This window comes from Centruroides vittatus, unplaced genomic scaffold, assembly GCF_030686945.1.
Source record: "Centruroides vittatus isolate TY-2023 unplaced genomic scaffold, ASM3068694v2 contig_943, whole genome shotgun sequence".
Classification (NCBI taxonomy): domain Eukaryota; kingdom Metazoa; phylum Arthropoda; class Arachnida; order Scorpiones; family Buthidae; genus Centruroides; species Centruroides vittatus.
This window is the reverse complement of record NW_027122626.1, coordinates 95,846-109,319: the sequence shown is the minus strand read 5'-3', so window position 1 is coordinate 109,319 and position 13,474 is coordinate 95,846. Positions and strand designations below refer to the sequence as shown.

Below are 13,474 nucleotides of genomic sequence, written 5' to 3'. Positions count from 1 at the left end.
TAGCAAGTGGGATGTGAAAATGTCAGGCACAGAGTTGTTATAATAGCAAAAGTTGTACATTTTTACATCACTTGCAGACTGCACTTTTTTCAGTCTGCAAGTGATGTAAAAATGGACAACTGCAAGATGGAGAAACAAGATATTTGACAAGAAAGGTGAAGAAATCGGCAAGAAAGTTGTTCTACTTACATTAAATTCGTAACCGTAATAAAATTTCGGATAATTTTATGTAAATATTGCTAATAAACTGGATTTTTTAAAACTCTTATCCGTCCTGTGGGCACTAATAGGCAAGCCCATTTTAGGTTCGGCCAGGCCCACCTTAACCGCTCGGCCATGCGGCCAACTAATAAATGGATATTGAAGTATATACTATATTTATTTAACTTTTATTATTCTGACACGAACAGTTCTATTTTAAAAAATCACTTCTAACTTTTGCTTTCTATCCGTTTCTAACAGTTAAAGATATCATATTTCTCTTCAAAGATTATTTTCTCCATTTCGATTTCTATGCCATCAATATAGATTCCAACAATGTAAACTTTGACTCATTTATGGAATTTTGGTATTGTAGAGAAAGCCAGTGGAATGATAAACTTTTTATAATGTTTTTAATGCAGTGCCTAAATAATATGTGCAATACGAGGGTACTTATAGTTGTGTAGGATGTTTTTATTATTGTATACATTCAACTTATGTCATATTGATTTTTAAAATGTCTTTAAAAAAATTGAAATTAAAAAGACGTAAATTTTTAAAATACTCTATAATCAGTTTACAATATTACAATGTAACTCAAAGATTTCCTAAATTATTTTATATGAAAATTTTATAATTATAAATTAATTGTATTAATTATTAATGAATCGACTTTATTTTGTGAGAATTTAAGGTGTTTTTAACGAATTTATTGAGAAAATATACTTTGCAGAAGTTTATGAATTTTGATTTAAAAAATCAATAATCAATTTTTTATTTTACTTTTGTCTGTTATATATGCATAACAAGGGAAAGCATTGAATTAGGGCTTACAATACCGAACTAAAATCTGAATACCGGCATTTGATATTTGAAATTTGAAATATCGGGATACAAGTATTAAAACCGGTATTATTAATAAAAAATTTACTAGTTATATTTTTACTTACCTCAGTTGTTATATTGACTTGTTAACAAATAATAGGCTCGTATGGCATTATATAATTAAAGAAGCAAAAAATATAATTAAATTGAAAGTATTTATGAAATAATATTAATAACTTGCGTTTTGTTTATTAAAGTATGCTCTTAAAAAACATAAACAATCAATCGTTTCATCATCAAGCGAGGACCGAATTTTCGTACAAATATAACCAGCCGCCGAAAAAGCTCTTTCTGATTCTACACTTGTCGGCACTATTGTCATTAAGAAATCATACACATTTTGTAAATACGTTCCTTTTGTTCCTGTTTTTTCAAAAAAAGTAATTTCATCTTTTATTTTTTGTTCCAGACCTGGAATTTTTTTAAACGCAGGCACGGGTGAAGTATTTAGTGTTTCGTCTATTGCTGCCTGTAGTTTTTTCTTTAATGCGTTTACGTTTACCTTGTCAGATTCTAATACTGTTTCATTACTAATTTGGGAAGATATTGGAAGGGATGTTTCTTGCACAACTTCCATATCTTCTGTATCTTCTAGATTTTCATGTGTGAGCCGTTTAGTTAAGCTTACAATTTTTTTAATGATTGTAAATTTGGATATGCGTTTAAATACTTCTCCAACATCTTGTGAGCCCTTTTGCAGATACTGAAGTATTTGTGATAATTCAGTTCGTCGCAGTAAAATTCGAGATTTTAATGCTTCCAATAATTCTAATGCAATTGCAGATTTTTGCTGGGAAAGAGTATCTAACATAAATGTTAAAGAAGCGTCAGCCGTCAAAAGATTTGCATCTTTTCGGCATAATGCATCTACTGTTAATTTTACAGGAGTAAGAGCAGCAATAATTGAAGATAATAAATTAAATTCTTCGTCAGAAAAATGAATATCGGAACTAATGTCAATAAGCGCTTTTTGAATACAAAATTTAATTTCTTCAAATTTTTCTAACATAAATAACATACTGTTCCATCTTGTTTGACAATCTAATTTTAGCGCTGTTTCTTTACCTAATTGTTCTCTCACGTACTTTTGTAAATATTTATCATTTTTAGAAGGTGAATTTTTAAATGTTTTCACTACTTTCCGAATTTTTGAAACTAGAGATGATATACCAGTATGTCTAATATTTATATTACTTGTAGTAATACTAGCATCTAACTCTATAATAATTCCATAACCATCTTCTTCGTCGATATCGTCGTCATTGTTATCATCGTCATCGTCAACATCATTAACATCGTCATCATTATAATTTTGCTCCACAACATCAATATCCACACTCGGGTTCAAAGTTGACTTATACAAAACATCAGTAATTGCTAAATTTATGCAATGTGCCATACATTGTTGATGTTCAGCCTCTATAATTTTTCCTAATTTTACCATAACCGACGCACCGTCAGTAGTTACTCCAACTATGTCTTTAGATATATCTAAATTAAAATCTTTCAATTTTTCTTCTACAAGGGATAAGCATTTTTCTGCTGGAACGGATCCGTAAGCGCGCACTAATCCGATATTCCACATTGTTCCTCCAACAGAATGTACATTAATGTTTATGTAGCGCCGATTACGAATAGATGTCCATTCGTCAAATGTGATACTGAAACGTTTACCTTCAGATTTCAGTCTAGAAATTTCATGCACTGTAGACTGTTTAATAATTTTACTATATTCAAGTACCATATTTCTAATAGTGACTGCAGATTTTGGTATGTCTTTGAATCCTCTTGCCTTTAAGCCTTCTCTTATGTCATACGATTTTATAAAAATATTAAAAGACAAACCATCGCGAGCTGTCATTCGGGCAAGCACTTCTGAAAGTTTTTCGTTTTTATTATTTTTAAAATACTTTGTTATTAACAATTTAGGCTGTTTAGAAACACTTGATTCGACATCATGGGGGATTCACATTTCTTTTTAAGATTTAGTCCATGTATCGTTTTTAAGTGAGTATGAAGGCCACTTGTGGATCCTCCTGTACACTTTATTTCTTTCGCGCACTTTTTACATTTAGCAACCTGTCCGTTTTTTTCAATCAAAAAATGATTCCAAACTGAAGTTTCGTCCTGTCCTTTTCGGTGCTCCGTAAATGTATTCATCTTTCAGGGGGTATAGAAGTTTATGCCTATTAATTTTAATATTTGTAAATTAATTACACTCTAACTTACATTAATACAAATATAAACTTACCGTATCATATAATTCATATGGATTAATCAGTATTTAAATACCGTTATATAATTTTCAATTATTAGAAATAAAACCAGAAAACAAGTGCACATAATCCACACACCACAAGACACAACGGAATGAAAAATAAAATTGAAAATATAAAATATAATTTTTACTTGTAAACACTACAGCTGATTTGCAAAATTAAACAATCTAATCTAAACTATTTAATAATTTTTGTGTTACACACTTTATGTATTTGTATAAACGAGACCTATTCATTGGGTAGTAGACGTAAATCATAAACAATCGCTTCGTATTGCCGACACCGCCGCTTCTCGATGTTGCCATACTCGGCTCGGTATGTGTAATAAATGTGCCTGATATAGATTTTAATACAATGAAATTGTTTGTATATCTTCAAAAAAAATTTCTTGTAATTAATTAATATTATTTTAAATTAGATTTATATTGTGCATAAATTCAATTTTTATCAACTAATGTAATACCAAAATACCGGTATTTTTACATAAATACCGGTTTTTGATAACGGACAAAAATCGTCCGGGATTCCGGTATTCGGGATCCCGGAATCCCGGTATTGTAAGCCCTAATTGGAATCGTAATTGACAAAACTAATTTAGTATACTGGCACAATGAAGTGGCACTTAATCAACACTGGGCGAGTTTTCCATCTTTATTTAGTTAGTAACTAACTAAATAAAGATGGAAAACTCGCCCAGTGTTGATTAAGCGCCACTTCATTGTGCCAGTATACCAAATATAAATAACAACACGGTTTCGATTGTACCGAAACTAATTTATTTTAAATTTTTTAAATGTTTTTTCAGTATTGAAAAGTAAGATTTTATTTTACTAATAACATATATTTTTTATTTCAGATTTTAAAGACTTAAAATAGTTCAGTTCAAAAACAAGTGATTCTTAATTTTATTTTGTTATTTTAATAGACGGTGTAAATGTTTAAATTTATTAATAATGCAAAATGTCTTTTGATTTATGCATAATTAGCAAAGCAGCAGGAATTCAGAATAGGGGATAGAACAGTGTGTGTTCTAACAGTTAAAAATAATATCAAATTAATATAAGGTATAGAGTTCGAAAAGTGATTGACAAAAAGATTTGGACTCCTTGATCTAAATTATTAATTGAAGAAACATTTACGTTAAAAATAGAGTAAATTTTAGCATAAATACAACTCTAATAATTTACAAAATAAATAGCTTATTGATATTCTATCACAATAAGGTATTGCATAATAAGGTAATGCAATGCACGAAATTGAATGAACACAGGGCATTACTGATAACGAGTAAAATATTATCATCTATATTTCTAGATTTTATGGCCACACCAAATAATGAAATAAATTTAGTGTTCATAATGTTATATTTATTAAATACTTCATATAATTTAAAAAAAAAATCATTTTTAAAATTATTTATTTCAGTTAAAAATGTTACATTATTTAGTTTAGTTATTGTTTTCATAATGATAATTTAATAACTAAATACCAAACATAAGATATTTTGTATTATATAAATGTATTGACGTTTACATTAATAGCCTAATGATTCATTCATTTTTCAATGTTCGAATAATACAAATAATACGAATTGAATTTAAATAATTTTTATTTTAAATATTTCATTAATTCTATATTTCATTCTTTTCACAAATTTGTGCAAATTATAGAAAAACAATAATAAAAATTACAGAATATTTTAAGTCGTTTAGATCGTTATTATAATGTAACATGCACAATAATAATAATTTAACAGTGGTTTCTAAAAAACGTTATTTAATGTTTGCAATGAAACGGTTGAGCAATTAATGCGTATTTACAAACTTTTCCATAACACAATCTTAATATGTATAATGTTTAGGAATTGTCTTGCATGATCTTATCAATCCAAGATATGTAAGAACTAACACGAGTATATATCCCAGGTAATTGTGGTTTAGCGCAACCGATACCATTCGAAACAATACCGATAAGAATGTGTGTATTGCCTTCTTTGATGTATTGAGGTCCTCCAGAATCGCCCTAAAACATAAAATAAGAAATTTTTACAGAATTTACAAATTTTACTTCTCTATAAGACGTTGTTAATTATTATACCTGACAGGCATCTTTTTCACCCTCCTTATATCCAGCGCATATTTGATTGTCTTCGACAATTAACCTCTTTTTTCTATCTTTAAACCATTTTTGGCACATTTGATTTTCTACGATTGGTAGACGAACTAACTTTAACACGTCAGATAAAACGAGACCATCTGAATGGTTAAATTAAAAAAAAATAATAATAATAAACTTAAACAAAAGATTTTACATCTTCAACTAATTATTAGCAAGAATAAAATAAGTGTAAAGTTTTTTACTGGGTATAAAATATACATCAGGATCTATAGATTTCAAATACATAATAATGCACTTGAAAACATACTATGTAAAAATCAAAACTGACCTTTCTTTAAGTTTCCCCATCCTGCCACGGTGGTAACTTTGTCATTCACAGTGGCATTATTTCTATCCAAACAGATAGGCCAAGTATACTCATCGTATACAATATCGTTTTTAATCTTGATTAATGCAATATCATTACTATAACGATGAGGAACATCAAAATTTGGATGGATGTATATTTTTTCAATGCCTATAGATTTCCCTTTGTTATTTTTATATAAACTTCCAACTCGGACGAAAGAATTCGAAAAATTAAACATCCCAGCATAAGTTTTGCTATAAAAATTAAACATATAAGTATCGTAAATAAAATCAAGTATTTAATTCTATATTAACATACTTGTCAAAACAATGAGCGGCACTGATAATCCATTTCTTTGAGATAATAGATCCTCCGCATTCACGCGTTGGGAAATGATGAACAGACACCTATTATTTTATGGAAATATTCAGAAAAAATTGATTTTTATTAAAAAAATTATGTCAGCATAATTAAAAATCTACATACAATCCAAGGTATTTCTCCATCTTTTGCACTTCTTCCTCCTATGATCCTTCCATTTCTTGCAAACTGTCTTCCACAGGGGGTTCCGTTTTCTACAACAACAACACAACGATTAAAATATTTAATATTATCTGATGTGGTTACGGTGACTACAATAGATTTTATGTTATATAACCAAAGTAAATATTATAAGTACTAAATATTTTCTATTCCATTTTGAAATATTTTGATAAATTAAGTCCCTGAGAGATGTATATTGTACTGTGTGTAAATTATTTCCGAAATGATTAATTTTTAAGTTATCTAAATATATACACATTTTTGAAAACAAATGAAAACATTTTTGTCTTCGAAATAGTCATTCTTTTATTTATTACGTAAGAAAACGTATACATATGAAAGTATATTAACGAGAGTCTACTATACATATATATATGTATAGCAGCACTGTCGGTCAAAAGTTACGTTTCAATCAATTTGTCAAAGTTTCGCCCGTTGCTTCCGGCACAACTTCCGATTGTATATCGACTGATGGCGATTTAGCGCATGTGCAGTTGGTCAATTCTCCGTATCACTACCGTAAGTTCGATCGATCCAAACTTTTCTTACGGAATACGGTACGGCCATACGTTACGTTACGGAGTTTATAACTAATGAATTAATCAATAATGAACTAATAATGTACAAACCAGTAGCGCACTCACAGGGGAACTAAGGGGCCTGGTACCCTCTAAAGAAAAAGGAAAAGAAACAGCGGCGGAAAATTTTCCAAAAATCATTTCCCAATTAAAATTCTTTTATATATATGTATATGTATATATATATTATCCGACACCACAGAATATATATATACAGGGTGGGCCAGCGAAAACGAAACGGCAGAGTGTTCGTGTTCGTCCAAGCAAAGCGCTCGGACAGGTCGATTTTACTCTCGAGGGGACATCTTTTGCAATAAAGTTTTTGCGATTCTGAATACAACAGACAACAAAAAATTTTAAAAACTCATTTATTTTGTATTAACTAAACAAGCATTTATTTCGAAAAAAATGTTTGTTTAGTTAATATTCAGAATTGCAAAAACTTTATTGCAAAAGATGTCCCCTCGAGAGTAAAATCGACCTGTCCGAGCGCTTTGCTTGGACGAACACGAACACTCTGCCGTTTCGTTTTCGCTGGCCCACCCTGTATATATATACAGTAGAGACTCGTAAATCGGAACCCTGGTAATCCGAATCGCCGCTAATCGGCACGATTTTCAGTCGGACTGTGTCGTGCTGAATCGAACGTTTTTGATACTAAATTTACGTCTAAAGTATAATTTTCATGTTTTTATATTCTTCAATATATTTATTTTGTTTGTACAAAATGCATAAATAATTTTTAACGATACGATAGCCTCGATTATTATTATAAAAATTTTCGTTAGGCTTAAAATCGACGAAAATTCAACACGAAGCGACACGCAACAGAGAAAAATTTGAACATCGGACAGGTTAATATATTTATTCGTACATAATGGGTAATCGGAACAAATCCCTAATCTGAACAACCCCAGTCCCCAATTGATTCCGATTTTCGGCTCGCTACTGTATATATATATATTCTTGTATTTCTATTAGTTATGATTTGGCGGTCATATAAAATGGGAGTTTTATTGAATTCGCATTAAAATTGTTTTTATCGGTTTAACTTTGCTCACCAAGAGTAAATTCCGAGTGTGCCGCTGGTGCAAACCCATTACTTTTGAAAACGGATAGATATTGGTATTCGTGTGATCGGTACTCATAATTCAGTATTCGTTACTCGGCACTCGATTAGACGTTAGAAAGTAATAAAAATGGGTAATTACTAACGAACTGCTTTTCGTAATGCTTATTGAGTAGTCACTACATAAATCGTACTGTATTTGGAATTTCTATTTAATAGAAGTTTATTGGATTCGTGCTAGCTTATTAAGTTATATGAATATACTAGATCTTGAGCACTAAAAGAGCAAAAACTAAATTATAAATATTCATTATAGCTTTTCGATATTTTTTAAAAATAAAATACTCACCAAAATCAATTTCACGCATTGAAAACGTAACAAAGAAAATATTCGCGACGAAAACAAATTGTATCACACAAATCATTTCACGTGTTTTTTTTTAGAGAGGAAAGATAGAAATGATTTTCTCTCGATAAACGGTTGGAACAATGATAAACAATCAATGTAAAATGACAAATTTATATAGGCTTACCTGTTTCAAGTACAACGGAAAGATCTCCTAAGGTTTCGATATAGGTTAACCCGCAGTTCGAACCTTCCGAAGAATGGAATCTAAGCAAGTGCGACCTATTTACCTAGATTAATTAGTAAGAATAGCAAAAGAATGGCAATAAATATCACTATGCACTTCCATTCGACGAATGCAATACAGGATGGCATATCAACTTTTAGAGTAAATACTGTGTGACCTGATTTTAATATCTTCATTATGTGGGTGTGAATGGTGTCGATGCTTTTCTATGATTCTTAATCACAATATGACGAAATTTCGTTTAAATCAGATAGTATATAATTTACTTATGACACTAAAGCTGATATTAGACGATGAATGAAATTTTAAAAAATATTTATAAGACATTTCTGAATTGCTTTTATCATAACGTGTTTAAATTTTAAATATATACACACGTGTATCATTGCATTTAAAACAATTTTTTAAATTATGTTACAAGATCTAGTATTTGTTTTTCTCAATTTACACAAAAATACATTTAATGTTTTATCAATATGAATTAATATTTTATAAATAATTTTATATTTTGAAGTACAATTCACAGAAATATTATGTAATCGAATAAAAATGTATAACGTCAATTAAACAAATGTCCTATTCAATAATGGTTTAGATTTTACATCTAAATTGTTTATTTATATTATAAAATAAATGTTTATCATTGTTTTCATTAAATAAATAATTATTTTGAAAAGAATTTGTAAAGGAAGAGAAATAACTGATTACAAACAGTTATTTCATTTTGTAGATTTGTAGAAAGAAAAATAGCTAATTTAGATATCATTTTTAAACAACCATCTAAAAATAAGTATTTTGATATCATATAATTGCCTGATTAATAATGATTCTAATTTTGTTTTTCAATTGAATCAACTAGTCTCATCTCTTGACAGCTAAATTTATTGAGTATGGGGAAAATCTAAATGTCCCATGAATTGTTTCCCAATTGGTTTCCATGCTTTTTCTCCATTTTTTTGGTCGCAATTACTTCAAATTAAGTTATCTTAAAGTAATTGCAATTTTTGTTTTATATTCTCCATTAAATTTTCACATTAAGATTTTTTTTTAATATATAAAAAAAAGAAACGAAAGAATTGTAAATTAATAAAATTTTGTTTTTATTTTACTTACTATGTTACTTCAAAAGAGAATGACATGTTGAATTTTTCATTATTTCCGCTTTTACAACATGTATTTTATGAAATGTTATTTATTCAAATAAGTTCTGTGTTATTAAAAATTTTAGACCTATATTTACTGTTATCTATTTGAACATCCTTTTCCCTTGACCTGATGCATAAAAATTAAACTAATTTTTTGTATTTTGATTATCTGTTTACATTCTCACTTTATAATTATAAAATGACATAATAAATTATTATATCATTACAGAGCTTTCGCAAATTAAATGTAATATTGCCTTGACTATATTACAGTATTGTTAAATAGCAACAACAATCTGTACATATTTTAAATTATATTAAAACTAGCAGGTAGGCCCGGCGTTGCTCGGGCAAAAGTAATGATAGCGAAGATTAAGATTATTACGTTATAGTCACAGAAGAAAAAGAGTAATTTCATCAACAAACTAAATATTTCTAATGAAAGGTCGAATTTGAAAATCGAATATTGTAATATTGTTCGATTTTCACGACGTGTTCTGATTATATCGTTCGATTTTCATCGAATGTTCTAAAGAAGAAAAGTCGAGAAAAACCGAATCAATCTGTTTAAATTTGAAAATCAAATATGTTCTAACATATTACTTTTTTTTTTTCCTCCAGCGCCCGTGAATCTTGCACGTCGCTTTCTCTTGTTCTCCATTGTTACTTAACACTTCTATCGATACTTAACACTTCCATTGTTGATGGAAGTGTTAAGCCTCAATCCTGTCCCTCTCCCCGTGGGGAGAAATTTCAAAAAATCTCTTCTTAGTGTGCGTTTTTATGACGTACCGTAACTATGTACCAAATTTCAACTTTTAACTCTTAACCGTTTGGGCTCTTAACATTTTCATTGTTACGTAACACTTCCATTGTTAACACTTCCATTGTTGACACTTCCATTATTACTTCACACTTCCATTGTTACGTAACACTTCCATTGTTGATGGAAGTGTTAAGACTTTATCCTATCCCTCTCCCCCGTGGGGAAAAATTTCGAAAAATCCCTTCTTAGTGTGCGTTCTCGTAACATACCCTAACTGCGTACCAAATTTCAACTTTCAACTCCTAACCGTTTAGGCACGTCTCGATAATGTATATAGAAGCTATAATCCTGTCCCTCTCCCCCGTGGAGAAGAATTTCGAAAAATCCCTTCTTAGTGTGCGTTTTCGTGACGTACCCTAACTGTGTACCAAATTTCAACTTTCAACTCCTAACCGTTTGGGCTCTGCGCTGATTATTATTATTATTATCAACTCGTCTCGATTACATATATATAGATTAAAATGTAGGCATATGCAAAAAGTTTAGATTATGTAACATTAAATCTGTATTTATTCTTGTTAATATAATTTATTTTTATTTTTATTTTTATAGATTTTTAATTGGCTGTTTTATATTGTTAATTTGGTTGGTGGCTTATTTTTGTTCATTGGACATGTATCTTTTGCATAAAGAATAATTTTATAAGAGGATTTCTAACAAATTCTTATTATATTTACTTTTGTTTTATACAGAAATTTTATAAAGATCACAAAAAGTTGACTTCAACAAGTTCATAAAAATGTAATTCAGGAATATTATTTTTTAAGTCTAAAGACTGAATTAACAGTTATAATCTGAACGAAAATTATTATTTAATTTTATTGTCATTAATTTTAATGGCGTAACAAAAATCAAATTGATAGAATTTAATTGAAATTCTCATTATTTTGGATTTTGAAAATTAAAATTTCATTTTTTACATAAAATGTTTTTCGATTAATGTTACCTATGGTTCCAAAATGGCGGCTCGTCTCTGATTCCAGCAAATAGTAGAAAAGAAACAGTAGGGACGCACGTTCTAACCTAGCCTAACCTATTCTAATAAATTACCATAATTATTACCAACAAAATTATTAGAATAGGTTAGGTTAGGTTAGAACGTGTGTCTCCACTGTTTCCTTTCTTCTATTTGCTGGAATCAGACACGAGCCGCCATTTTGGAACCATAGGTAACATTAACCAAAAATATTTGTCATCTATCTTCTCCAATTATTTTAAAACAAAACAAAAAGATTTTTGTATATAATATAGTTTATAATTTCGTAATAAATATTTTTAAATTAAATTACTTGAATATAATTTCAGAAAATATATATTCACAATCATATCAGATTTAGTTAGATTTATCATTGTTTGTATTTTCTTTTTGATATCAATTAGGTATTATTAATGTCTACAATCCATAGTGAAGTTAATTATCATTTTCAATTTTATTAATAGGTTGAGTGATCAATTTTCTAGAAAATTAATAAATTAAGCAATCATTTAAGCAATCATATCGCTTATCACACCTGAGAGCCGACGCCGTGACAGCACGTGTAACTTGACACTCCCCTGTCATAAATCACAACTTTGAACGTAAACATCTTGAAGCTAGAATGACGCGGTTTGTTTTGATAGACACAGAGACACTTCAGCTTTGTAACCATTATGTTAAACAATACAATTTTTTAAATTAATTTTTTTTTAAATGAAAATACGCCGAACTTTTGTCTTTTTAAAAATCTTTTCTCGTCAGTTATAAAAACAAATACGATAATCAGAGAGAGAGAGAAGTGTTTATAGACAAAATAAAAAGACAGTGCGTCTCTAACACAAAATTTAAGAAAAATATGTCAATTTTAAATTATTTTACAAAAAATCCGTGCCTCAGTATTTTTTATTTATTTATTTTTTCATAAATTTCGTCGTCATCAGGTTAAATTTTAATCATTAAGCTCTTCACACAGGCTACAAATCGTTGACACGTTGCTGTCCGTAACATTTGATACCACATTTGCTGCATGCTCCAAACGTCATAATCTAAATCTTCCTTTAGACAAAATTCGAATGAAAAATATCTATTTATTTTAATTTACAATTAATAATGCCACGAAAAGTATCTTCACAATCAAACACACTCGACAATTAATTATATTGTTCGTTAATAATTAACTTTTTCACGAGAATTAATAACGAAAATAAGCAACGACAGAGATTACTCATGTTTTGCTTCATCGTTTTGCTCATAATTTCACAAATTTTGACGGAACAGGAGAATACCAACAATGAAAGGATTTTGACCAAGACAAACGACATCGATTATGCGCATGGAAGATTAATTACAATTCACAAAATCCAAGAAAGGAGAAGAGAAAATTAGAGGATCTCTTCAATACAGCAGAGAAAAATGATCCTAAGGAACGAGAATGACTAGAAGGATATTACTTTATGAGTGTGTGTGTCTTTTTCACGTATTGTGTTTTACGAAAAACAATCGGAAATGATTTTTGTTACGATTGTCCCATCTCCTCTACTTCGATTACGCATTCCAACCTCCCCGAAAGATCGTTTAGCCTATATTATTATAATTTAAACTAGTCTTCAATTAAAAATACTTCGAACCAAATATTTGGTATCAAAACTAAGCACAATCGAACTTTGAAATCTTTGATCATTTTTAACATCTTTCTTGCAATCCAACATCTTTGATGCATTTTTGAGGGAATCCATTGGCTACTATTAATTTCCAGTACATTTTCTAATATTGGAATTTACGAACCCAGTTTTTACATTACTCATTTTGTACAATAGTTATCCTACAAAAATTTTGAAGAATTTAAACCTCTATTAATAAATTGTCTTGTTAAAAAAATTGTTCTAAAACAACAAAATTTTATCATCAAAAA

General features: G+C 29.2%; 2 protein-coding genes across 2 annotated transcripts; both read right to left on the bottom strand.

The window, feature by feature from the left end:
• Nucleotides 1-1,255: 1,255 nt before the first annotated feature.
• Nucleotides 1,256-2,947, bottom strand: LOC136985036 (uncharacterized). Its single transcript, XM_067282230.1, has one exon. It carries the CDS (start codon nucleotides 2,945-2,947, stop codon nucleotides 1,256-1,258), a length of 1,692 nt encoding a protein of 563 aa, XP_067138331.1.
• Nucleotides 2,948-5,131: 2,184 nt separating this feature from the next.
• Nucleotides 5,132-13,271, bottom strand: LOC136985035 (venom protease-like). The gene is made up of 6 exons (XM_067282229.1): nucleotides 13,184-13,271; nucleotides 6,319-6,464; nucleotides 6,151-6,239; nucleotides 5,812-6,086; nucleotides 5,463-5,620; nucleotides 5,132-5,387 (listed from the first exon to the last, which is right to left on the bottom strand). Exons 1-6 carry the CDS (start codon nucleotides 13,269-13,271, stop codon nucleotides 5,223-5,225), a joined length of 921 nt encoding a protein of 306 aa, XP_067138330.1. The 3' UTR covers nucleotides 5,132-5,222.
• Between the last annotated feature and the right edge of the window lie 203 nt (nucleotides 13,272-13,474).